Below are 27,568 nucleotides of genomic sequence, written 5' to 3' on the forward strand. Positions count from 1 at the left end.
AACTTCCTCTTCCTGAATTGTTTAACTTTTTCTTTAAGACACCATAGCTGTGTACAGAAAGAGACACAGAGCCACTTTTAATATTGCAGACCATATTGTAAACTTCAGTGTAGCATTGGCCAATAGAGACAGGAGTTTAATAGTGTAAATTTCTTTCAATCCTCTGACAGTGACCTGATCAGGACCTGGTGACATGCCCGCTTTAATTTGACTAGATCAATACTGATATATTCTCTTCTATTGCTCTATCTTCATCTTTAGAGACTGGTGTCATATCCAATAAGGGAGTCAGATTGTTCTAGTGTTAAAGCACATTCTGGAAGTGACCATAAACTGGTGCAATAGGAAGTTTACACTGAGTACTCTTCTGGCTTTTCTTGATATTCCAAACTACATTACATTGTTGATTATAATATACAGTCCCTGGTCAAATTATTACATTCACTTTGAATTTTTAACACAGTATGAGTTCAGGGGATATAAAAAGCTACTAAGATATTATTTTGATCTGTCTGAATGAAGGGATTTAATATCATCAAACATTACAGATTCTTAATAATTGATAAACCACACAGTTTTTTAAATGCTTCAATAAGCAGAACTAAGTCAAACATCTCGATACCTTTTACTGTTATCAGTGCTGCAATTTGGCTTGGCAAACTGTTAACACAAGCTTGTGGTGTCTGCCTCTTTCTTGCTACAAAAAGGTTTTTACTGCTCGTGCCGTGTGGCATGGAGCTTCATCTTGCATAAACACAAATGGTTCTCCATTATGGAACCAGACTTCTATTGGCGGTAGGAGCCTCCTCCTTAACACCTCCTTGTACTGACTGGTCTTGACGCATTGTTCCCTCAACCACGTACAGACGTCCAGTGCCTTTCCCACTGATGACGGACTAAACCATGACTTTGGTGGGATGTTTCACAGTCTACACAATACAGTCAGGGTGGTGCTTTTCACCAGGACACATTCTTACAAACTGAGATTTGTCAAAATTTTCAATGTAGACTCATCACTAAAGCAAACCTAAAATAAAATTAAAAATCCATTAAGATTTGTTTTAGGAATGGCATTGAACTCAGAAAATACATTTTTTTATCATTACTGTATGTAGGCAGAGACTGTACACTTTAATAATTTCAGATTTCCTGAAGTCCAAATCTTGATGCTTGTACTCCTTTGCCCATGCTAGACATTTTGACATCATAGCAACAGTTAATTTTGGCTTCTGGGCAGGCCTGCAAGCCTTGAAGTTAGTCTGTAAAAATTTTTCTCCTTACAGTTCATTCAGGCGCAACACCACTGTGTTCCAGTTTCATCTTAATTCCTTTTGTAAAAGTAAACCGGTTCTCATGACATGTCATGTATAAGGTGCGCTCAGACCTTGATGAAAATATTGGTTTTCTGCCACACCTGTTCTTCCTCTGAGGGACTAATTCCTCACGAAAATCAATTTCCTTCTTTACATGCCTCGCGGATGTTTCAGATATTTTTACAATGTTGGGTTATCTGCATGATTAAATAATTTTACAAAGCCACTCATGTTACATTAAATCTGTGCAATCCATGAACGTTATGATTCAAATCATATTCATGCTCGTTCAGTTTTAAGACTCAAGACACCGGGCGAGTTGGCCGTGCGCGTAGAGGCGCGTGGCTGTGAGCTTGCATCCGGGAGATAGTAGGTTCGAATCCCACTATCGGCAGCCCTGAAGATGGTTTTCCGTGGTTTCCCATTTTCACACCAGGCAAATGCTGGGGCTGTACCTTAATTAAGGCCACGGCCGCTTCCTTCCAACTCCTAGGCCTTTCCCATCCCATCGTCGCCATAAGACCTATCTGTGTCGGTGCGACGTAAAGCCCCTAGCAAAAAAAAAAAAAAAGACTCAAGACAAGACGCCAACATGCCGCACTATAAGATGCATACACTCTTTATATGATGGTTTTATCATGTCCTTACCATATTTTTAATGGTTTTTGTTGGTGACTGAAGATGTCTCGAAAGCTGAACGAAACCTGTATCATTAATATATTTTAATGTAGTCTTATTAATAAAGATGATTTATGGTATTGTGAAGGTGGAACATTTGATGTAAGGATTTCACAAGTTAATAAAATATAGCAATACGGCAGACTAATAAAAACATCTTTATTTAGGAGAACAAGATGGTCAATAACTTGAAATGCATTTTTGTGTTCAGCAAAGAATGTGGATAGTTTAATTTCAGCTTCCTTAACTTTTTCAGAACACTTTTCATTAGTTTGTTCAATGACTAGTTTACTACGTTTTCAACCCTGTCTATGTTTCTGCAGTTCACTTTTGCTACATGATAATTCAACCTTACATGCTATACATTTAAACATCTAAACACTTCTAGCTCTGGGCACTCACTTCAACCACCCCTTAAACTTTTCATCACTAACCCATTCCCCTTGAAACCTTTTCTTTCTCCTTCCCCTGTTACTGGACTACTTCTGAAGATAACTCACCTCTCACCGTATGTTTTCCTTCATTCATTATCACACTGTGGAAGAAACTTCACCCCTTTTGAACTGCTTAATTGAAGAAAAAACACCACAATCACAAATTCAACTAACGAGCTCTATACAGTCATGCTGAATGTGAGAAAGATATTCATGTCATATGAGATAATACCCACTTGCAGTAATTATGGTGCATAACAGCAGATTATTGCGGGAAGGGGCACATTGCCACACAAGCTTATTGAGTTTAACAAGAAACAGGGTTCATAAAAATATACTATAAGAAGTTAAAGAACTTTATCTCCATCATATTAACCCGCGAGTGTTCGCTATATGAGATTTTCTCTCACATTATTTTTTACTGTGACATTACTTCACAGTGATGAAAGGGAGGTGACTTTTCCCTCTTCTGAGTTCATAACTGTCGTGAGTAGAGCGATTCACATTTGAAGGGTAAGCACCCCCTCCCCTAGTCAGAACAAATGTTCCTATGTGTCCGTGCACGCTGCCTGACAGTTTCTCTCATCGCGCGACTAATGACGTTGGTGTTATTTTGAAGTGGAGTGGGAAACTTACTCCTGTTGTATGCGTTAGTATTTGTATTATGAGCACTTTGTGTTTTTAAAAATGTTATTGTGTTCAGAAACCTTGCTTTGTACGTAAATATTACTAGATATAATGCACGTGTGAGATTTTATTTTTTACAACTTCAGGACGGAAGTTATTTTTATGTACATTGCATATGTTATTTTAAGTAGTAATTTGTGTGTTTAATAAAAAGCTAATCATGTCCGGCTCCATGTCTAAATGGTTAGCGTCCTGGCCTTTGGTCACAGGAGTCCCTGGTTCGATTCCCGGCGGGGTGGGAATTTTAACCTTAATTGTATGTGTCGTCTTCATCATCATTTCATCCTTATCTTGATGTGCAGGTCGCCTGTGGGCGTCAAATCAAATTACCTGCATCTGGCGAGCCGAACTTGTTCTCGGAGACTCCCGGTGCTAAAAGCCATACGCCATCTCTCTCTTTCTCACAGCTAATCATTTCATTTTTATTTAAAATATATAAGGTAGAACTTGCGTTTCGTTTCAGTAATAAATTTCAGCCTTACGCCCCACAAAACTGTGAAAAATGTCATTTATTTTAATGCAAGAGAAAGTCTCACACGCGACCACTCGCGGGTTAACAGGCCTGTTCAGTTTGTCTAAACATGTATAGAAATTTTATAAGTAAGGCTCAATGACATTATAATTTCCCATTTTTTTAGACACTTCACCTTCGATGTTAGGCCCCTTAAAACAAGAAGCAAGTGTTTTACACTGCTGAAAACTTAACGTCGCGATGTATATGTACTGAGTCATGCTGCTGTATAATGCAAGTATCTGTTCTTTCCTCACCTTGGTTAGACACTCTTACCTTTCTACATTTTTGATTTTCTATTTTGAGAGTGTTACGAACAGAAAGATGTACAAGATTTGAAATAGTATTTTATTCCTGGGAGTGAATAATAAGTTACTCATTTTAAGTACCTCGCATGTTAAAGTAGAATGTGATGTTCAGAAATCTCTCTTTTTTATATTTGCATAAATGGTAGTTTAATGTACTGAAACATGGAAAGATAAATAACTTACAAGTATATCCCTACTTTCTTTTTCAGGAAATACTCGTAGTCAAAGAAAGAAGACTGCCCCTGCTCTTGGGAAAGTAAGTACAATATACTATTTGAGAATTCAGCACAGATCTCCAGCATTTTCTTGCTGGAGCAAATCTAGTGCAATCATAGAAAAGTCAAATAATGGAATCTCAATTTTCAATACTAATTTTTGTGAGATTCTTAAATTTACTTTTATTGTCATCATACTCAAGTTTTGTTATTCTTTTCTCCCATTTACAATTGGAACTGAGTATACTGATAATTTTTGTCTTTTGCTACAATACCATAATCAGAGTTATCAGACAGGTTTCAGCACACAAGTGCATAGGGCTAGTGAACAGGATGATGTCTGTATCCCCCCCAGAAAAAACATGAAATGAGTGTTCGTATGTTTGGTATGATGAATTAGCATGTTTTCTTTATTTTTTAATGCTGTTTTTATCAGACCACAGGGCTATGATAAAGATTCACAATTTCTCATTCGATTCCTCCATGATTATGGTTTTTTCTCAGACTACTGTTCTTGTCCATTCAATATTTTCTTACATTCAGTTGCATTATTGATAGTGCTTATGTTATTTTGTTTCATATTTTGTTTCTAGTTTGTAATGGTAGTTTTAAGATAAGATTCTGAATATTATTCTCAGATAACCCCCCCACCACCATGGCACTACAGCCCTTGAAGGGCCTTGGCCTACCAAGCGACTGCTGCTCAGCCCGAAAGCCTGCAGATCACAAAGTGTCGTGTGGTCAGCACGACGAATCCTCTCAGCCGTTATTCTTTGCTTTCTAGATCGGGGCCGCTGTCTCACCGTCAGATAGCCCCTCAATTCTAATCATGTAGGCTGAGTGGAGCTTGAACCAGTCCTCAGGTCCAGGTAAAAATTCCTGACCTGACCGGGAATCGAACCCGGGGCCTCCTGGTAAGAGGCAGGTACGCTATCCCTACACCACAGGACCGGCTTTATTATTCTCAGATGTACACTGTTAATGACGTGTGATTAAGTATAAGAGAAGACCAGGAGTCCTAACTTTGCCACTACAAATAAAGGCAAATATAATAATAATAATAATAATAATAATAATAATAATAATAATAATAATAATAATAATAATAATAATATTGTGTGTTAGAATATCTACTTTTAGTTTCTATGATGAAGTTTGAAAGAACTATATGTTGAGCATGTCATTTCACAAGGGAGCTGTTTAGGGTGTACCAGACTGATTGTAATTGAACTTAGGATGATTGATGAAGGCATCATAAATTAATGGTCATTTTACCATAAAATAATATTTGCACTCTTTAAAAAAATGCCATTTTAAATGAAAATTATGTATCAAATACATATTTCTAGAGTGTATACTCAAGGTCATTCTACATTATAATCAGCTAACTGCTCCATGCTGCCCAGCTATTTCTCTAGCAATTAATTTTTAACACTATCAATTTTTTTAATTGTATGGCAAATTGAGTAATAATTTTAGGGTATGTTAATTGATCATTTACCAAAGTTTCATTGAACTCAGTCTGGTCCAATGGAAACAGTTCTCTTGCCAATCCTACCATTCTTGTATTTGCCTCTCTTCAGATACATTTTTATAATCAAAGAAATTGAGAAGTTGCTATCATCAGAGTGAAATTCATTCTACGAAACATTCCATTCGTTTTTGATCTGTACTTGAGCTTGATCAGAATGGCATAGTTTGTTAAACTCTTGCATTGTGACCCTTCTTTATAAATAGGTGCGCGAAGGTAGGTTGAGTGATAAAATTAAGAAACCAGTATTGAGGGACTGAATTGGAAGCGTAGATTCTTACAGATTTTTTCACACTGGTACCAGATACCTATTTTTACTTCAAGGACAGCTGCCTGTCATGGTGCAATTAATTACACTGGTATCCGATATCTAAGCATAATCTCTCAACGTGATGTTTTTCATGAAATGCATGTAATTATCGTATTCACAAGGATGCACACACAAGATGCTGTCAATTAGTGTACACTGTTTTATTTACAAATTATATACCCCTTATTAGTTGCACATCAAATGGACCCCATCTTGAACTTAATCGACTTATGTCAACCAACTACGGAACATTAGTTCCAACACAACGTAACCATTTCAACGGCAAAACCACAACATGAGTTCACATACTTAACTTGTCTAACACCTCTCGCTAACAACTCGGTAACCCAAGACTGCCGTTTTATATACCTCGCCTGGCCAGGCTTCCAGAAAAGTATGACACAACATGCTTTCTCATATCTTCTCGAGTCTCCAATAACCTATGTACAAATGAATAGAACATTCTGTTAAACTGAAGTGACAAAGGTGTGTTGTTCTAAAATCTTAGCCTGTGTTGCACATTACATCGGATTTATACATCATACTAGCTGATGGACCCGTGCTTCACTACAGAATTGTAATGTACTCGTTGTGAGCAAGATTGTATTAAATTGCATAGCACTTAACGTTACCCTAGAAACGTGACGGGGAAGTCACCAAACATCTTTTCTCATATGAAGACTGAGTTAGGGAATTTTCATTGTAATGGTAGACCCGCTTTCATACCATCCGTCACAGTCAGGTTGGAGAGTTTTCATTATAATGGTAGACACTCACTCTCCACCTGCCTTTTTACATCCTCAGAAAGAGTGTCTTAGTGGTTTTCCCAACTGAAATGAACATACATTACAATGACGTCAATAGGAATGGCGCGATTAATAGCAATGCTTTCATATGAAATATTCTAACAAATGAAACACCATTTAACGTTAAGAATTTCATTCTTCGGGTTCCGTATTGAATCAAGATTCACAATAAAGAAAGAAAAAGATAAGATCCACCTTTTCAATGCTATATATAACGTGAAAAGTTTTACATTTCTGTTAAATCATCACATTTATGAACTTTTGGTACTGGTTTCGACAAAACTATATGTCATCATCAGCCTAGGACAAATTATACAAAGACAATAAAATACATTGATCATGACTCATATCACAGTAGTAATTTAGGAAATATGCGTGATAAAACTAAAATAATATTTACATATATAAGCTGATGTCATTAATATAATAGTGGTCGTTTTTTATAAGGTGTACGCCTTAGTACTTATAATTAAAACAAATGACCTGTTAAAAGAAAATTCAGTTTTTATATTATATATTTGTGGTAAAATATAATTATCAGTTTTTGAATTATCGTGTTTTTATCTGTTGAACAGTCTGGTTCATTTTTAGGGAGGCTTTGTAGCCATGTTTGACATGCTAAAAGAAGTAAACACTTTGTCATAAGTTGTTCCACTTGTGTATATACACAATAGAATATTCTTTACATGCCATTACTCTGGTTTATACATTTTCTGATACTGCTAGATACCTAACACACTGGTTCATCACAATAGCCTATTCCAGCTGTTTGATCGATGCTCTGAGGTGCTGATTGGAATGACCAGTGTGCACAATTAATGAAACAATGGCAGGGAGGAATGAAAATATTTAGTAGTAGTAGTAGTAGTAGTAGTAGTAGTAGTAGTAGTAGTAGAATGTTCACGGCAGTCTGTTGCCTGGTCATTCCAGCTCTGGAACTTTAGACCGTTAGATTGGCAGCATAGTACTATTTGTTAAAAGTGAGAAAATGTTTGGTTTTACATTTGATCGAGTATTTTATATGATGGCATTGCTTTTAATCACGACATACCTACTGACTGCAAGCTGTCCACTTCATGACCGTATCGATAAATTCAGTCAACAAATTATTAAATACATTAATTTAAAACACCACCTACTGACGTAGTTGTAATGACCTATGATGATTTCAGTTGGGAAAACCACTAAGATAGTCTTTCTGAGGATGAACAAAGGCAGGTGGAGAGTGAGTGTCTGCCGTAATAATGAAAACCCCCCAACTTGATTGTGACCGATGGTAGACAAGAGGGCCTACCATTACTATGAAAATTCCCTAACCCAGTCTTCACATGAGAAAAGACGTATGATGACTTCCCCGTTCGTTTCTGGGGTAATGTCAAGAGCTACGCAATTTAGTACAATCTTGCTCACAACATGTACACTACCTAACCTAGAATTCTGTAGCGAAGCACAGGTGTATCAGCTAGTTTATTTCTATTATTCGTGATATGGTAATGCTTTTCTATATAATGGGACTGACATAGATGGTACATGCTATAAAACGTACTTAAGCCATGCTTACCTGCAAGAGAATTCAGGTTTTTTAGCCTCAATTGACTTGCCTTTGTGATTAACATAGGCTACTCCCTTCAGACGAGTTGCTTTTATTTTGTTACTTTTGTACCTGGAAGGATCTCTTCCTCTTTCTAGTTTCATCTTCAACATCATCTTCTACACTGCTGTCATCTGACATTTTACAGGTAATTAAGTCTTTAAATTGCACAATAATATATTAGTAGATTTCATTCCACAAGTAAGGAGGAAGTGTAGGGAAGCAAAAGAACTATGGCTCATGGAGAGATGCAGAGAAATAGAAACTCTCCAAGAGAAACATGACTTGTTTAATCTCCACAAGAAGACCAAGGAACTTGCAGGGAAATATCACAGGCCATGTAAAGCTATACTGAGGGATGCCAATGGCACCATTTTGGTAGGAGTCGAAGACAAGTTGAAGTGTTGGAAAGAATATGTTGAAAACCTATTTAGCGGTGTAAGACCGGACAAACCACCTTTTATTGGCAAAGGCAGCGAATCAAGTCCAAATATAACCCAAGAGGAAGTACTGTATGCAATCAAAGTCCAGAAGAATGGAAAAGCTGTAGGTCCGGACAAGATTCATCCAGAAACTCTCAAACTCATTGGTGAAGGCCATGGCAGGGGACTAGAGCTGCTAACTACATTATTCAATGCAATATATAAATCTGGTAGAATACCATTTGACTGGCTAAGATCTACTTCTGTCACCTTAGCTGAAAAGGCTAGTGCATCACATTGCGATGATTATCGTATGATAAGCCTAATGTCCCATGTGCTAAAGGTATTTCTCCGTATCATCCACACTCGAATATACCTCAAATGCGAACGCCAAGTTGGACATACTCAGGTTGGCTTTAGGAATGTACTGGGTACTCACGAGGCTCTTTTTTCCTTGAATGTTTTGACCCAGAGATGCCTAGATATGAATGTAGATGTGCACGCTTGCTCCATCGACTACTGAAAAGCTTTCGATTGTGTATCTCATGCAAAACTTGTTGAGATTTTAAGATCTACTGGTGTAGATGTTGGTGATCTTCATATCATTATCCATTTTTACTGGAATCAAACGGCAGAGGTAAAAATAGAAGGAACTACAATTGAGGACATAGCTATACGAGGAGGTGTCCGGCAGGGGTGTGTCTTGTCCCCACTCCTTTTCAACATCTACTATGAAACTGTGTTCAGAGAGGCTATGGAAGATGTTAATCTAGGTATCAAGATCAATGGGTATGTCATTAATAACATCCGATTTGCTGATGACACGATTGTTTTAGCCAGCAACCCTAGTGATCTTCAAATCATTATAAACAACATTGTGAGGACCAGTGAAACCTACGGTTTATCCTTGAATATTAACAAGACCAAGCTGATTGTATTCTCGAAAACACCAAAACAGGCCTCCCTCTACATCAATAACAACATCGCCCAACAAGTATCTTCCATCAAATATCTTGGAACTCTAGTGAACCAGCATTGTGATTGAAAATGTGAAATCTTATCCAGAATTGGACAAGCAAGAAATATTTTCAATACCATGAGGACCTTATTCACCAGCCAAGAATTCAACCTCCAGCTCAGAATTCGAATGCTACATTATGTCTTTCCTGTCCTTCTATATGGTTTCGTAGGGTGGACGCTTAGCCCTTCATTGGAGAAGCAGATTGAATCTTTTGAAATGTACTTGCACAGAAGAATACTCCGAATATCGTAGGTGGAAAAGAAGACAAATGAAGAAGTCCTCAACATCTTGAACAAGAAGGAAGAGCTTCTCATAACCATCAAGGAGCGTAAGCTCAGCTACCTCAGGCACATCATGAGAGGTGAACGATATGAACTTCTCCGACTGATCATTCAAGGGAAGATTGATGGGGAAAGATCTGTGGGAAGACGGAGAAATTCCTGGCTGAAAGACTTGCGGCGGTGGTATGGACATACGTCGATAGAAATCTTCCGTGCTGCCGTTTCGCGTGTAATCGTAATCAATTGGATCGCCAACCTTCGAAAGGAGACGGCGTCAGAAGAAGGAGAAGAAGAAGAAGGCAACAAACGGGGTTGTTTTTCGCCCGGTCTGGCGCTCTTCATCTGTTTCCATGTCAACTGTCTGTTTTTAAAACAGCGTACGTCAGCGACATCCACCCGTTTAAAAACAATTACGTATTTCATTTTTCCGTTACCAATCAACCAGGAGCATTACAGACGTAAACCCGAATGATTTCCCTACCTCTTTACTATCCAAAGTGTTACAAACATGAAAATGCTAAAAAAAACCTTACTTATGCCCTTTTAAAAAAGACCGATTCATTTACTTCTTGAGCGCGAGTAGTTATGTGATATTTGAAGGAAAATAAATTTAATTTATCACATATTTTAAAGTTTTTCAGCACATAAACAATAAATATTTCACATTTTTAGCACATAAAAATCCGCTCCCTAGTTATCAGAAACTACAACCACTGTAACCATATAGTGTGGTACTGAATTTATGAAGAGTAACATTGAAAAGAGGTTTTTCTGCATGCAGGACTGTGTGATTAACAGCAGACCTGGTGGTGATATCGGGCGCAGTGTTGCCACATTCAGTAATAATCACGCGCACAACGAACACAGCTTTTCGTCTACTTTCAACCTTTAATTTTATTTCCTCTTATAAATTCCACTTACCATCACCTTTTCTGATAAGGGCTTTGGACCTTCAATGGCAGGTTTAAAAATGGTTGGCTTCCTAATTTAGAAATATTGCACTGTACAATTTTTACAAGGGTTATTTACATTATTATTTACATTTATTTAGGATACAATATTTAATTCTGTCAATTTTCCTCATCTGAAAAATCAGTGTTCCGATGAATCGGTGCTGCTGTCATTAATGTTGATTATGATTGGATTGAAATAAGGGACATTTTGAGACAGTCCATCTTTCTCCCAGTAATGTTATTCAGTTTTCCTAGCGTGTTTAATACATTGTTTTCAGAGTTCAGGTGTCACGCTACGTAAGGCTTCTCGGCATAAAGCGTTAATTGCGTCTATACCTCTACCATTTTCTAATGTGTTAGCCATATTTGTTTTTTGCCATTTTCCCTTTTACATAAGCCCAAATGAGCGCAGTTGGATTAAGCTCGCAATGGGTCACTGGTAACCAAACAAGCTGTACATCTATTTGCTCGAAGTCGTTTAGTCATTCCATCTTCTTTACCAGTGTTTGAAAATAAGTCCTGGCAAGAACAATCAGGTCTGGTTTGGTTAATTTGTTATAATCGTCAACTTCAGGTGGTAGTGAAATATTCTTTGATGTTAACAAAGATATAATTTCAGGTTTCAGCCATGACATGTTCGGGTTTTTAGTTGAAGGATTGATCATCGTATGATGTGGAGGTTGATCTATAACGACAGCCGATCTTTGAGGCAATAAACTCAGGACTTTTGTGAACCATTCTTCATAATGAGTTGAGTTTCTCATTTCATCTCTCTTGCCAATAAAACAAAGTTCTGCACCGTCAAGAAATCCTTCTTCGCTTCCAATGTGTAAAATAATTATGTGTTTCCCAGCTTCAGACATTGTTTTGAACCCTCTGCGCTTCCATAAATTTGCTGAATATTCCCTATGTACACATTATAGTTGTCAAAGTTATTTTCTAAAGTATCAACCATCTTTTCTTGCCACCAGTATTTCATAGTATGGCTCTGTCCACACCAGATCTCGACCATAAAGGAGATCTTGCAGTCCTGTGCTCTTAAGTCTCTAATTTGTCTAAGGTAGGTGTTTTGGGATGCAGCAACTGTCACAGATTCCATTAGCACTGGTTTTCTGTTGAGTTTTTTGAATCTGAATCCCAAGTTTTTAACTACTTTCAAAAGCGTAGAAATAGACATATCAGGAAAATCTGCCATATTTTCTAAAAGTTTCATGCACAGGCTTTTAATTGTGGGAAATACCTTATTCATATAAAAATCATGTATATTTCTTCGTATTATGCCCATAGTAAAATCGAAGTGGATTTTTCGGATGCCTCGTTCTCATACACTGCTTCTCTCTTGACCTGGATGATGTAATTCCATCGTTTTATTTTGAAACAGCTCCTATTCTCTTGCTGGTTATAAATTTCTTTTTTTTTTTTTTTTCGTATTGAAGATCTACTTGTGATACAAATTCTTATTATTAGAATAATAATAATAATAATAATAATAAACCAACAAGAAAAAATACAGGCTGGACAGAAACACGCAGAAAGGAACACAGTGAAAAAATGAAGAGATATTGGGAAGAAAAGAAGAAGAAACATTGTGCAAAATAAGTTCGAACGCGCTCCACAGCTGGGCACAACGAATCAAAAAAAAATACCCGTTGCTTTAGGCTAATGAGGATTTATATCTTTATTAAATTGTCAACACGGTACATGTTTCGCTCCTTTTTTTTGTGAGCATTATCAGCTAATTAACATTTACCCAAGGTTTAATAAGATCGTGAACATATTCTATTGAGCTAAAATATGCTTTTGTAAACATGAGTGGCAAATCTTGTAATATACTACAAATCATATAACAATAAAAATTATGTTTTTAAGTTAAAACACAGTTGTCTAAAAGCCTACTGTTAACATTGTCCTCTAAATTTATTGACAAAACTCATCTGTTGAACATCCTTTTAAAACCATTTTAAAAAACCATTGAGATCTGGCTAATTGTATTGATTCCTGAGTCAAGAAATACTGAAATACTGACCAAAAACATATAAAAATTTTATTACCGTCAGAAAAGTAGTTTTCTCTGCATATATTCCTAAATGAGCACTTTCCAGAGAAGAAGCCAAAAACCCAAACAATATATACTACAACCCCAGATGAAAAATGTTCAATGAACTTCGAAAACAATATGTCTTACATACCCTAGTGCAGAATTAAACAAGGAAAATATTGGTATAACTCACTTTGCAATAGGTATATGGGTTCGTTTGTAATTAAAACCTATACTCAAGTGCCCATAATAGAAATCCGACAGTAGACCTTCATTACAAACTGGAATGTTGCACACATACAATTTTACCATTCAGGGCAAATTAATGTACTACCCATATCCTCATTAAAATTTAACTTTACCTTACCAACCTATGTGCATTCTCAATTTCCAGAGGAAAACAAAAACAACCAACAAATGGGGAGTTAAATTTTGAATGTTCAAGCAAGTCCAAACCAGGGGGATAATTACATTTTATTACATTAGCTAGCAACGTTGCTCACATGACCCTTCGAAGAGCAAGTCACAAAATTGAGGTTAGTAAGTCGCTTTCCACTTCATCATACCATCATACACATTACTTTAAAATTTTGTGCTGGTAAGGATCACATTACGTAGCACGTGTTATCATACCAAACAAACAAAAAATGCAATTTAAGGCTGATTGCAGAATTGAAGATCACATTAAACTAAGTCAAGAAACGTATCCCAACGGAAAAAAAAAAAAGATAGTTAAAGAAATGCACATACCAAAATCTGACTGATACAAAAAGTAAAAAGGCATAAACAACACCTTCATACCAGAAAATATCAGATCACTGCATGACACGTACCATGCTTACTATATCTATCCTCCCAACACACAACAGTACAAGGACACAAACACACCAGTGCAATGACCCCAAACCAGAAAGTACCAACAGATGGGAAAGGTAAAACTCAACCTTCAATACTCCTTGATTTCATCACACGACAAGGAGACTACCTTAGGACCAGTATCGTACACCCAAGAGGCCAACATACCCTCAACACTTTATGTCCTAAGTTTCAATCCATTTGCCTTACCAAGGTACCCAAGACATAAACGTGATATCACCATATTTACAATATTTACAAATATGGATGGACAGATATGACAAGGCTCGATACCAAATTTGGCAATCTTACTCAGCCCACGAGACCCTATAATCGAGCAAACTGAGTAAATTAATTTAGAAGACATAGTAATTCCAAAACTGACAGAAAATAAACACCGTGAAAATTAAAATACGGATAAAGTAATTTAGGATTGTTAATTAAGGATCTTTACTGATCCGCAACACCTGCAAATTTACCGCAAAATTTTATGATGAATTTAGAATAACTGATAAACAATTCTTAATGATCTGCGATGCAACAAAACAGATTTAACTGAAATTAACAGCTCAGGCTAATGATATGGAAACCAAACATTTGAAGAAAATCCTCCTAGCACATAGTTCAAATAGTTAACGGATAATATCCTACATCTAGCCATCTAGTACCTAGGAAAAAAGATTGCCAAAGCATCTCATATTTGATGAACGCCAGACTTCAAATATATGTCGTGAGCACAGGTGCACATCCATAATCCGTCAAATTTTGCCATAACGGTCTCGGCATTACCTGGTCTAAAAATATGGTGAACACGTCACCCTCATAGAACCCTCCCTAGCAAATATAGGAATACACGGGATAATAAGAATAAGTGACGAAACAGAAAATTGCACTATCGAAAAGCTCGACAGATGATCTAGGAACATTTTCAAACAGATAGAGACCCAGTAATCTCCTATCTGACTTGACAATTTAGCAACTGACCAGGAACGCCCCAAGCAATTCCATACTTACTCTGAAATGAACCAAGGTACAATATAAAATCGAAACACAATACAGCACATGACCAGAAATTTAGACCTGAGCCAAAACATGACATTACAGAAAATTTTAAGTAATCGCACACAAAGCATAATGCCAAATAAAACGCAGCTTGCAACAAGAAACAAAATTTGAAAATAATTTGCCAAAACATCACATTTGCGACACAGGAAAACACTCGGGGAAAAAATCTACGCAAAATTATGTAGTTAACCTACAAAGTTGTTGCTGAAAATTTACCAAAACAGATGTTTGAGAAAATCCAATGAGACTCCATGCTAAAATGTATCAACATGTACACGATGACCGATATGACATTCAACATTACAATTTACGTCATCTGGAAGAAGAACGGGAAGACTACGACACAAGTCAGTTTTAAAGATGGAATGGCTTCCGCAGACTCGAAGTAGATCCAGCGGTCAGCTGTCTTCAACAGATACGTACATCAGCTGTTCGAAAGGTAAGCAGGAAATCACACGAGAATATACATGACATAACCCGGTTCAATGACATAGCCTAAAGCAACGGGTAATCATACAGATGTTATGATCGAAACACACTGATCGAGGGAACCTTAAATTACATAATAATACATGTTTAAATTTATCACAAAAGACTTTCAGACCGTGGCATATGCAATGTGATGATATTGCTTGAAAAAAAATGTGGTTAGCAGAAGGCTTACCACAAACAAAACTTAATGATAATTGACAATAAAACTGAAAGAAAATGTTAGAGACAGTTATTTACCATTTCCTCTAACAGTTCAGGCAATTACAGGTTAAAAACAGCAAAACACCGATTCCACATCATGGACAGAATGCCAAACACATTCAGATGCCTAATATGGAGATAATAGGCAGTTCCCTCAGGATGATGCATTGAACTCGAGCAAACATCATGAAAAAACACAGAGATTAGGAATTCACACACATGAATTATTTCCTTTAAAAAGAAAAATGACATCAATTAAATTACATTTTTCGAAGTTACAGCCACATGACCAAAATGGCTTGAACAACATGAAAGTTAATGAGAAAACTTTTACAAGATCAGAATTTAAGATTGGCTCGGGGGTCAATTACCGTGCACCAATCCTTCATTCACAGCCCACGCTCTATCAAAATGTCATTCTTACAGCTAACACCAACAAATAATAAAAATATGATAAAAATGAAACTTAAAAATTAGTGAGGAATTTAAACACATGCCCAAGGTTGCGTAAAACTTAAATTACAGGTAGACCAAAACGACAATTAATGAACCAAATAAATAAGTAGCATAGTAGATGCAAATTAAGTAAATGGATAGTGCCAGAAGACACGAGGCACATACTAATAATCTTTAAACTAAATTTAAAAAATATGAAAATAATCAAACTCTTAAAACAGTAGCAGATTTAAAATCTTAACACAGAATCTGATACAGAGTTACAGGAGGTAACCCTAAGGGAAATCTAAATTTGTGTTAATTACAAAATTCAAAAACCAAAGGCAAAAAGGGAATTGCCTCCAAAATAAAAAATTCTAATGACTAGGTGTAAAGCTAAGTCATTTCGACGAACATATTGGCAAATGCGGATGTCTAGGATAAACTCCAATACACAAATTAAATTTTACATTACAATGAAAAATTACATTAAAACAAGTTAAAGACCGAAATGCGACGAATAGCGCTTGCCCCAAAGTAGGTATCCCGGGGCGGATGGCTGGAGCTAGTCCGCCCTCTAGGCCGGTCGGAAATCAAAGACACGGTAGATAGCTTCTCTCCTGCAGATGAGCGAGGGGCCGGAAATGGTGAAACTCGCGGATAGCCAATCAGGTAATCAAACTACTCCTGACATTCACATTCACCAGTTAAAATGGTTTTTATTCCTATCAATTAAAATTCACCTCATTTCCGCAGCTAATGTTCAAGATTTTTCTATTACGACGCACTAGTTTCATCAGCAAAAATACAGCACGTGTAGGTATACCCTGCCTAAAAATTAAATTCATAGCTACATAATACCAAAATTTTCATAGATTAACAATAACAATTTGTACTATCCAAAAACCATTTTCCACATAGTTATTTTTGATTAAGGTTCATAATTTTTTTAACCAAATACTTGCACTGTCCATAATGTTCATATTTTCAAGAACCTAATTCTTCCAACAGAAATATCTAATACACATAATTTTTAAATCTTTCCAATCCATAAGTTCCATGTCCATTTGCTTGGAGGTATTTTATGCAATAAGAATTGTTAACACAATAATTCTCTTAACTCAATAATTAATTTCCATTAGAGCACTGGATGAGTTTGTCAAAATACAATGAAGAGATTTCGATGACAACGGCTGTCCCAACTCCGGTCACACTTGAAAACAACTTCGTGAACAAAATGGAATTTGGAGAGGAGCTATCAATATTAATGGGACTTACAGCTGGCTGTGCAGTAGCCCAACTCAGTATTTTGGCTTGTGAAGTAACCATGGAGCACATGTTAATCACTACTATACCCCAGGGGGCAGATACCCCATAGACCTCAGTTGACACAAGCAGGCTATCTGTTTCTGGTAACCCTGCATCGTGTGTGAAGGGAGAGCTGGAACTTCTCAATACCTTAACATCCATGTCATTTTGGTCACAAAAGATAAAACCAAAAAGGACTTTTAAATTAGGCACCATTAACATACTGGGCATGGTCAAGGTGGGTAAATTAAAACAATGTCTAGATGCCACGAGAGAAATCAGCACACTGGCATTACAGGGAACAGGATTCAGAGATGAGAGTATATTGGAATCAGAAGTATATCCGATAATAAAAGGGAGACTGGGAGTCAAGGTGAACAAACAGTGTATGTTTGGCACAACGTTCGTAGTGGATCGAAGTTACCTGGCTAACATTATAGAACGGAAGGGTGTGAATGAAAGGCTCTCGTGCCTAATGGTAAAAATAGGAAATAGAATGTACACACTGGTCAGTGCACATGTATCCACAAACCACAAGAACAAAGACAATGCAGGGACAATGTATTTCTCGAATACACTGGATAGAGTAGTGACGGAAGTGGATAAGAGAGGTGTCACAATCTTGCTGGGTGATTCAGTGCTCAACTAGGAGCTGAAAGGAGATTCAAAGGACCTGTAGAAGAGTATCCAGCGCATAAAAAAACTAACAGGAACGGAGAACGGTTAGTGGACTTGCACAGGAGGCTCAAGATGAGAATTATGACTACACACTACAATGCCAAAGCAAGCAAGAAGACAACATGGATAAGCCCAGGCAACAGGATCAGAGAAAGACAAATAGACCTTGTAGCAATCCGAGACAGAAACCACAGAAAGATTATCAACACCAGAGTAAGGAAAAATCAGTAGGATGGTGTCTGACCACTACCTCACTGAGATCAAGTGCAGATGGTTATCAGACAAAACTAAGAAAAGCAAGACCATGGATTCTCGCAGAATGGTTAGAGAACTGCTGTACAATACAGATATGGATACATGAAGAACTTGACGGTTGTGTGCAAGTGGGAGAATATGAAAGACAAGATAAAAGAAAAATCAAAACGCGTCACCGCTTGCTACAAGAGAAGGAAGCATGAGTGGTGGATGAATGAATGCGAAGATGCAGTAGAGCGCAGGAGGAAGCCATGTGTTGTGCGATTTGGTGATGGCCCTGTATCGGTAGTGTGTCGTTCTGGTTCATTTCCGAACACTCTTACCTGGCACATTTTTAACTAGCTCGCACTATGTGAGTTAAGTGTTTCCCAGTGTACTCATTAGGTGGCAGCTCTTTGCCTGTAGGCAGTGAAAGTCAAGCAAGCTTCCTACCAGAAGAATAGCATTTTGCTATTCTTTGCCTGAGTTTTTTGTTTTTTATGATGAATATCAACATGGATCCCATGCGGAATGAACCAGCCTTTGTGGCGTATCAGAATGTTTTTGAAAGGTTCAATTGAATGCAAATGACCCTATGATCTTTCTAGCCGATTGTTTTATATCTCCAGGTACGTGTACTCCTTGTTTAATATTTGTTTCTCTTGTCTTATATTTTTGCTACGTACTGTTTCCACCGTCGTTTGAATGGGATGGATGTATGTGATGCCTTGAGGGTATTTATTCCTATTAATGATATAGGCCTGCACCTTTGCTCTTGTACCTTTTGTCTGCGTTGAATTGACTGTACAAAAGAACTCTCGATCCGTGTCAGAGCCCGTAATGGCCGGATCTGTACGAATCGCGATATGCTGGCAACGTATGCATGGTTTATTATATGGCCCGATGGATATGCTTATTGCCTTGCTCATGGCCTTGAAGGGCTGGCATTTGATATGTCTGCGCCCATTATCCTGTGACATTGGAAGGTCACTATATTTGTTGTGTCGTGCCCTTAAACCTACTGGTGACATTGTTGCCATGTATATCTTATGTGTTGGAGTGAAAGGTCGTGCGAATGTTGTGATTGAATGAATGGGGGACAACAGACATATTTATGTTTGTATTTTATTGAATGTTTACTTTTCATTTCATTCGATCCCCTTGGGATTTGTCTCCCTTTTTCATTGAGTTCATACTTGTGTTGATCATACGTTATCACCTTTTCTTGTATGGTTGACTTTTATTTTGCTCACTATCTGTGTTTTCATTATGACATGTCTTGCGCATGCTTTCGGCCCTCAGTCCCCTGTTTACCCTATGGGAGTTTAGGTACTTTTGCTCCTTGTTTTAAAAAAAAATTTTGTCGAGGATTGTTGCCATTCTTGATACGTCGAATTTTGTGTAGGCGTGTACTGCGTGGATGTTTTTAAAAATTATATTTGATACATGATGCTTACATGCATTGACCAAGTAAGTTTCGTACGATGAATTTGAATAAAAATCTGGTGGGAAGCATGACTTGTGTGAACCTCCTGGCATAATCAGTTACGGAATATAGTCGCCCATTTTCCTTGATTGTCGGTGGCAGTTGTGCCCATCTGAATTTGCATGTATATGTAAAACCCTTATTATTATTCTTTGATCTGGTTAGTTTCATGTTAATTTTTTTCCTTCTTTTTTTCTCTTGATGTTTTGTTTGAATAAATTATGAATTTGAGTACTTCTCAGCTTTCATTCACAAGTAGCAGTCCTTTGAAGGTTTAATTTAAGGGACCGGTCTCCTGTTCAAGGCCTATTTCTTGCAGCCTTTCTCAATCGCAGTCCTCGGACTTGAATTGATTTTCTTTATTGTGCCTCTTTGGATTGCGTTCGTGGGACTTTCGCATGTGTTTGGGGTGGGGGTCCATCTCAGAGTAAAGTGGCAGAACAGCAAGAAGGAAGACGACTTGTTAACATTTGAAACAGCAAGAACAACAGCTGCCAGGACCATAATGAGTGCAGAGAGAAACAGGTGGAATGAGAGATTGGAAGAAGCTGATAAAAGCTTCAAGAAAAACAAATCACAAACCTTCAGTGAAATGAAAAACAAGATAAAGAGTTACGTGGCAAAGAGAACCTTCTGTGAAAGAACAAGACAGCGAGTTGAAAATAAGTGAGAAAGATGTCTGTGAGGAAATGGGGAGGTACTTCAAGGACTTACTGAACACTAAAGCGCCTATCGGAGGGTTGACACCAAAGACACCAATCAAGATCGTGCACCCACCACCAGAACAGAAGTGGTGAAGGCAATTAAGGATCTCAAGAATAATAAGGCAGCATGTAGTGATGGTATCTGCACAGAAGAGATTGAATGGGGTGGTTGAGAAAGGAAAGACAGCATGTTCAACATAATAGCAAACATCTGGATGAAAAAGAAGATACTAATCAATGGAAGGAAGCCATAGTCATACCAATCCACAAGAAAGGAAATTAAAATATACTAGATAACTATGGAGGCATCACACTACTGAACATTGGATACAAGATACATTAGAAATTATAACTGAATAGAGTGGAAGAAGAGTTTGAATAGAGCATAGGAGAATATCAAAGTGATTCCAGGGAAAGGAGGAACTGTTAGAATAGATTTTTGGACTCAAGAGGAGTATCGAACACAGACATAAGAAAAGAAGAAAACACGGTAGTGATATTTGTAGATTTCACCAAAGCCTACAACTCGGTAGACAGGAATACAATACTGGACGTCCTGCATGCCAGAGGACTGGATACAACACCACTTGCATTAGTAGGGTACACTCTAGAATTCTCAACTGCCCAAGTAAGATTCTGGAATACACTGTCTGACAGCTTCGAAATTGACAGGGTCCAACAAGGTGATGGACTTTCACCAATACTTTTCAACTTGGTTCTGGATGAAGTGGTGAAACAATGCAGACAGTTGAACAAAACCATAGGTATCGAAGGTGTACAGATTGGATAAAAGATCAAACCCAATGCCTCAGTAGACTGCTTGGCCTTCGCAGATGATATGGCATTGCTACACGAGAAGGAAGAAGGTTGAAAGATGGCACTAGCAAACCTAGCTGAGACTGCAGCAAAGGTTGGCCTGACTTTAGCGTACAAGAAGACAAAGATGCTGAATGCAAAGGCCAACTGGAAGGTTAGACATCAAGTAACGCAAAAAAGATCGACAGCTTTCGGTACCTAGGTGAGAATGTAACAGGCAATCTACAGAACAATAAGGGTGCGGGGGACAGCACAACTCCTGCAGAAACTACTATTCACTGCCAAGATGACTTATGGTAAGAAGAACCTATCGAGGAACGCCAAATTGGGACACCTTATGATGACTATTGGAAACGCTGCATTGTACGCTACTGAGACCATGACATTGGGCAAAAGAGCTTGTATTCAATTGGAAAAGGATAAAAAGATCCTGAGAGATATATAACTATATGAGAAAGTAGAACTAATTTCAAGTGCATTACAGGAAAGAACATTGAGTTTCTTGGGACATTTGATAAGAATGGATGATAACAGTTTGAGAAAGAAGATATGTAACATGACATGCTTAATGGGAAATAACTGTACGAATGAAGTTCGGGAGGATTGTACGGCTATTGGCACAATGGATAAATATCTACTAAAAAGTTTGCGAGATAGATCTGTTTACAAAAAGCTTGTCGAAAGTTACAAATGGACCAATACTAAGATCAAGATCCAAATCAGAGAAGCAGAGAGAAGTAGGAGTGAAAGAATGAAGATGTATTGGGAAGAACAAAGATGTGCTGAGCAAGCTACTCGAGATAGTAAGGGTTGAAGCGAATAAAAAGAAAGTAGAAAATAGTTCATTAAAAATTGTTAGTGGAATACTAATGAACTATTTTAATTTAATTTAACTATTTTAATTAGAATTTTAATGGAAGAAGTTTTAGTCTCTGACGAGATTATAGTTTAATCATAGGCAGTGTTTCCATTTACATGTTTGTACGAGGGCTATTTTGTTTTTCAAGGTCCGATTGGTCACGAAATGAAACAGCAGTACAAATTTGACACTTTTCTATTAGTAACACTTACTGATACATCACAGCTATTTTTCAACATAGTCACCTCGCAGATTGAGACATTTGTCGTAGCGTGGTACCAACTTGTCAATGCCCTCTTGATAGAACGTCGCCGCCTGCGCCCGTAACCATCTTTGTACGCTGGTCTGCAGCGCCTCGTCGGTGTCAAAACGCTGTCCTCCTAGCCAGCGTTTGATGTGAGCAAAGAGGTGAAAATCTGATGGAGCCAGGTCCAGACTGTATGCTGGGTGATCGAAAACGTCCCACTGGAAACTCTGCAGGAGGTTCGTGGTGGCAGCTGCAGTGTGCGGCCGAGTATTGTCATGGAGGAGGACAATGCCTGATGACAACATCCCTCTCCGCTTACAGAATTGCCCGTCGTAGACGTTGAATAGTCGCACAGTATGCGGCTGCAGTGATGGTGGAACCACGTTCCATGAATTCCACCAACAGAACTCCTTTCCGGTCCCAGAACACAGTAGCCATACACTTTCTGTTGGAGAATGTTCACTTGAATTTCTTCGGCTTACTCGGGGAGTGCGAATGCATCCACTGTTTGGATTGCTCTTTTGTTTCTTCCGTTTCAAAATGAACCCATGTCTCGTCCCCTGTGACAATTTTGTTCAAAAAATCCGGTCCTTCATCATGGTAGCGCTGGAGAAACGCTAAAGCGGCGCCCATTCGCTGTGTTTTGTGACGGTCAGACAGCATCTTCGGAACCCATCTTGCACAAAGTTTGCGGTACTGAAGTGTCTCACTCACAATTGTGTAGAGAGCTGACCTGGAAATTTCAGGAAACGAAGCACTTAACACAGAAATTGTGAACCGGCGATTTTCTCGAATTGCCTGATCCACACGCTGAACAAGATCATCGGCTGACACGCTTCCTTCCCTGGCCGCCTGCATCATGGACGTCTGTACGCCCTGCTGTAAAGTTCCTGCACCATTGTCGCACTTTGCTGTCGCTCATGCAAGTTTCATCATACACACGACTTATTCGGCGATGAATTTCGGCTGCATTGCACCCTTCAGCCTGAAGAAATCGAATTACACCGCGCACTTCACACTTGGCGGGCGAAGCGATCGTTGTAGCCATGTTTACGAGCGCGCTGCACATTCACTACTGACGGGACTGAGGTGAGGCTTATAACGGTCATTTCAGAGACATTGCGCAACACATTTGCGCAGCGGTTCATCGTATATTCGCGGGCGTTTGACTGTCGCGACCGATCGGACCTTGAAAAAAAAATATCCCTCGTATAATGTATAGTTTTTTCACATTTTTATGTCAGGATTTTTGTAACTAGCTAAACTTTTAGCTTCCATATTTAATATTAGATGTACTCTTAAAGATTGCTTTTAGGCTGAAGGTGCCCTAAATTAAGGGCAATACATGTCCCATTTAACTGATAGTCTGTTTATGTAACCACTATAAGTGAAAATAAAAGTATTGAATAGGTGGATTATAAAAACACCTTTATTGTTTTGGAATTAAGCGGTATGTTCCGAGCTGTCAGCGGAGAGATGGCGTGGATGACATTAATAGATGAATAAGTTTGAGTGACGTTTATACAAGTAGGAAAGATCACAATATGAAGATAAAGTTGGAATTCAAGAGGACAAACGGGTGAATATTCATTAATAGGAAGGGGAGTTAGGGATTGGAATAACTTACCAAGGGAGATGTTCAATAAATTTCCAATTTCTTTGAAATCATGTAAGAAAAGGCTAGGAAAACAATAGCTAGGGAATCTGCCACATGGGCCTAAATGCAGATATTGATTGATTGATTGATTGATTGATTGATTGATTGATTGATTGATTGATTGATTGATTGATTGATTGATTGATTGATTGATTGAAGTGAGCCTCTGAATAGGTGGATTATAAAAACACCTTTATTGTTTTAGAATTAAGCAGTATGTTCTTATTCAAAACAGTGCATCAGAGTAGGGATTGAACAGCTGGAATACTATGATGAACCAGTCTGTTACATACCGGCAGTATCAGAAAATGTACGAACCGGAGGAATGGCATGCTAGAGAAGAAATTTTTCTAACTCCCCAGCTATTCCCCGCCAATATTCCGTCGGTCTGTTATACTCGGTACGCAGCAAAATTCCCATCTTTTCTGAGTTAAGCTGCAGCATAAGAGACAAAGAACATCACAGCAAACAATGATCAATGTAATGTTATTGTTGATCAATGTTATGAGCTTTCAGTATTGCAGGCCTTCACATTTAGTTTCCTTCCGACTCTGAAATACCACTCTTATCGTAGTTGGTACGGTAAAACTGAATAAAACATAAATGGTCAGAAATTGTATTCTCTACAACTTTTGTTACGTAGTACTTTTCGATAGGACCAATAACATAGGTATTTAAAAATTAAATTTTAGGCGCCTTCCCGTAAACTACAATTTCATTCTGGCTGAACAAAATTATTTATAACTTAGACTTTAGTTTCTTATTCCCCGACTCTATATACCGACTTTCATTAAATTCTGTTTACCCATTTTCTCGTAGCTCGGCATTGAGATGGAATACAAATTCATGAATATCTGTGTTATCCTGGCCGGTACGGTAACAATGTATGAGATAAATGATCGGAAATTTAATTCTATATAACTTTCATTATGTAGTAGTTATCGATAGGACCACTAATAATATAAATATTTCAGAATTAAATTTTAGGCCTTCCCCTAAACTACCATTTCACTCAGCATGAGTTAAATGATTTATAGCCTAGATTCGACTTCGCATACCGATTTTCATTCAGCTCTCTTCAGCCGTTTTTTCGTGATGCGTATACGTACATACAGACAGACAGAAACTACGGAAACATAAAAAGTGCATTTCCTTGTTACTATGGACATGACCGATACAGGAATACCATTCTTTTGAAATTCTGAGCAATGTACAGACAAAACTCTTATTTTATATATATTTTCCTGCTGTTTTTCTTTGGAAAACATGTGTTGCCCACAATGATTCCTGTCTTCTCACAAAACTCAACGAGTTTCTCTCCTTTATTCCTTTTCCAATATCCATATTGTCCGATCACTTCTTCCTTTCCTTGTATTTCTTTTCCCACCTCTGCATTTGTCTCTCCTGATAATCACTTCCACATCAGTTATCTCGTTTTCTAGTTTCTCCAGGAATTCCTCAGTATCACCATCTTTGTTTCCTGTCTGTGGTACATACACTTCTATGAAGTCCTTCACTTCGCTCTTCATTCTCAGTGTAATTTTCCGTATCCTGTTTGATGTATTCTACCGTATTCAAATACTCTTCCAGATGTTTTGAAATTATCAGGCCCTCTCCATTTTTTTCCTCCCCGTCACAACTCCAGTATAGTATATATATAAACTTTCCTCATTCTCTTCTTTCTGTTCTCCTTCCATTTAACTTCGCTCAACCCCATCATTTCTATACCCTTTTTCTCCATAAAATGTACAACTTCTTCTGACTTTCCTGTTAGGGTCATAAGGTCGATTATGCCTTCCTTCATGATGTTGACTACTTTCGCCCATTTTTTACAGTTCCCCCAGTGCCCAATGAACTACGCATTGCTTGCAAGCAGGGTACACCCTATCCTTTTGCAAGGCAAGTTCAGAAGTACCATATCGTATATAGGCTATTATTACGGTGGGGTCGCCACTCCCAGACTGCCAGGTGTAGCTTTAGGCCGTTCCTCAGGAGCACAGTGTGTTTTGAAACCGCTTCACTGAAGTACGGACGTTGCTGACAGGATAAATTTTTTCAGTTTTATCTACCATTGGAATTGGGGTCCTCTTCTGCCATCCAAATCATTGACCCTATATATTTTCTACACAAAGGCTTCACCTGGCCTCCAAAGGGAGGGCTCCTCTGCCCGTAGATGTTGGTCCCTCCCCTTGGGTGTCCAGTTTTGTAATAGCCACTTGACCCTCAGCCAGTCAGTCGCAGGTAGTACTGTCTCCTTTCATGTATGGTAGCAGGATGATCCTGACCTGACATTAATTTTGAGGAACTTATCCATGTAAAGGGAAATATTTGTGCTGATGCTCAGAACAATAGAGTTCATGGAGGGAAGATTAACGATGGCAGTAAAATTATGCTAGAAGAATTGCAAAGGATAATAAATTACATAGACATAAAACAGCAGGATTAGATGAAATTAGACTTAAAATGGTGAAATATAATGGGAAAGCAGAGATGAAATGTCTTCATAAAGTAACAGGTTTAGCATGGAATATGTAAGATATCTTCTAATTGGACGAAAGCAGTTATTCCCCGTATCTATAAGCAAGGGAATGAGAAGATTGCTACAACTATCAACATACGCTACTTCATTGATTGGTGTACATACGCTACTTCATAGATTAGTGTACCAGGTAAGGTGTTCACAAGTATTTTGATAAAAAGAAAAAGTGTGGTCAATTGTGGAGAGTAAGTTGGATGAAAACCAGTATGGTTTCAGAACATAGAGGGGCTATCAGGACAAGATTTTGAGTTTCGAGACATTTGTGAAATTACCAACTGATCTGATAGAAGGCAGTTCAGGTTTAGGAAATGTTATCCCAGTGAGGCTCAGCTTACTGGCTTCTAACAAGATATAGCAGGTACTCATATTGTGGATGCAACAGATCAAATGGACTGTATCACTATTGATCTATACAAGGTATTTGAAAAGGCAGATTATGGAAGACCCTCAAAAATGAGGGTGATAGGACTACACTAAAGTGTAATTGAATGAGAGGCTAAATTTCTAGAAAACAGAACTTGGAAAATGAGAGTAGTTGAAGCATTATCTGTTCCTGTAATATGTATAAAGGGAGCTCTGCAAAGCAATTTTATTGGAACTTTGTTTTATTACATATATTTGAAACTTAGTTTTATTACTTATATTTGATACGAGTAACGTGCTGGAATCACAGATCAGTTGGTGTTTTGTAGATGATGTTATACTGAATAGAGTAATAAGTGACAGGATTGTAACTGCAAGAAGCCTTTGAAAAAGTTTTGATAAGGGTCAGCGGATAATGGTAATTTGATAAATGGGTGAAGAGTCGGGTTGTAATTTTCTCCACGAGTAAAAGTACTCTCATTTCTATTTACTATGTTGAATGAGTGAAAGTACCTTTTGGGAGCTACTGT

The 27,568-nt window shown here is 37.9% G+C and overlaps 1 protein-coding gene across 4 annotated transcripts in view; it reads left to right on the forward strand.

Moving 5' to 3' along the window:
• LOC136867343 (myosin heavy chain, embryonic smooth muscle isoform) overlaps nucleotides 1–27,568 on the forward strand; it is a 543,017-nt gene that overhangs the window by 458,960 nt on the left and 56,489 nt on the right. For all 4 annotated transcript variants that reach the window (XM_067144510.2, XM_067144513.2, XM_067144511.2 and 1 more), the window contains one exon: nucleotides 4,141–4,187. In XM_067144510.2, the coding sequence (XP_067000611.2) occupies nucleotides 4,141–4,187 (47 nt within the window). The remainder of the gene's footprint in view (nucleotides 1–4,140; nucleotides 4,188–27,568) is intronic.

This window comes from Anabrus simplex, chromosome 3, assembly GCF_040414725.1.
Source record: "Anabrus simplex isolate iqAnaSimp1 chromosome 3, ASM4041472v1, whole genome shotgun sequence".
NCBI classification, from domain to species: domain Eukaryota; kingdom Metazoa; phylum Arthropoda; class Insecta; order Orthoptera; family Tettigoniidae; genus Anabrus; species Anabrus simplex.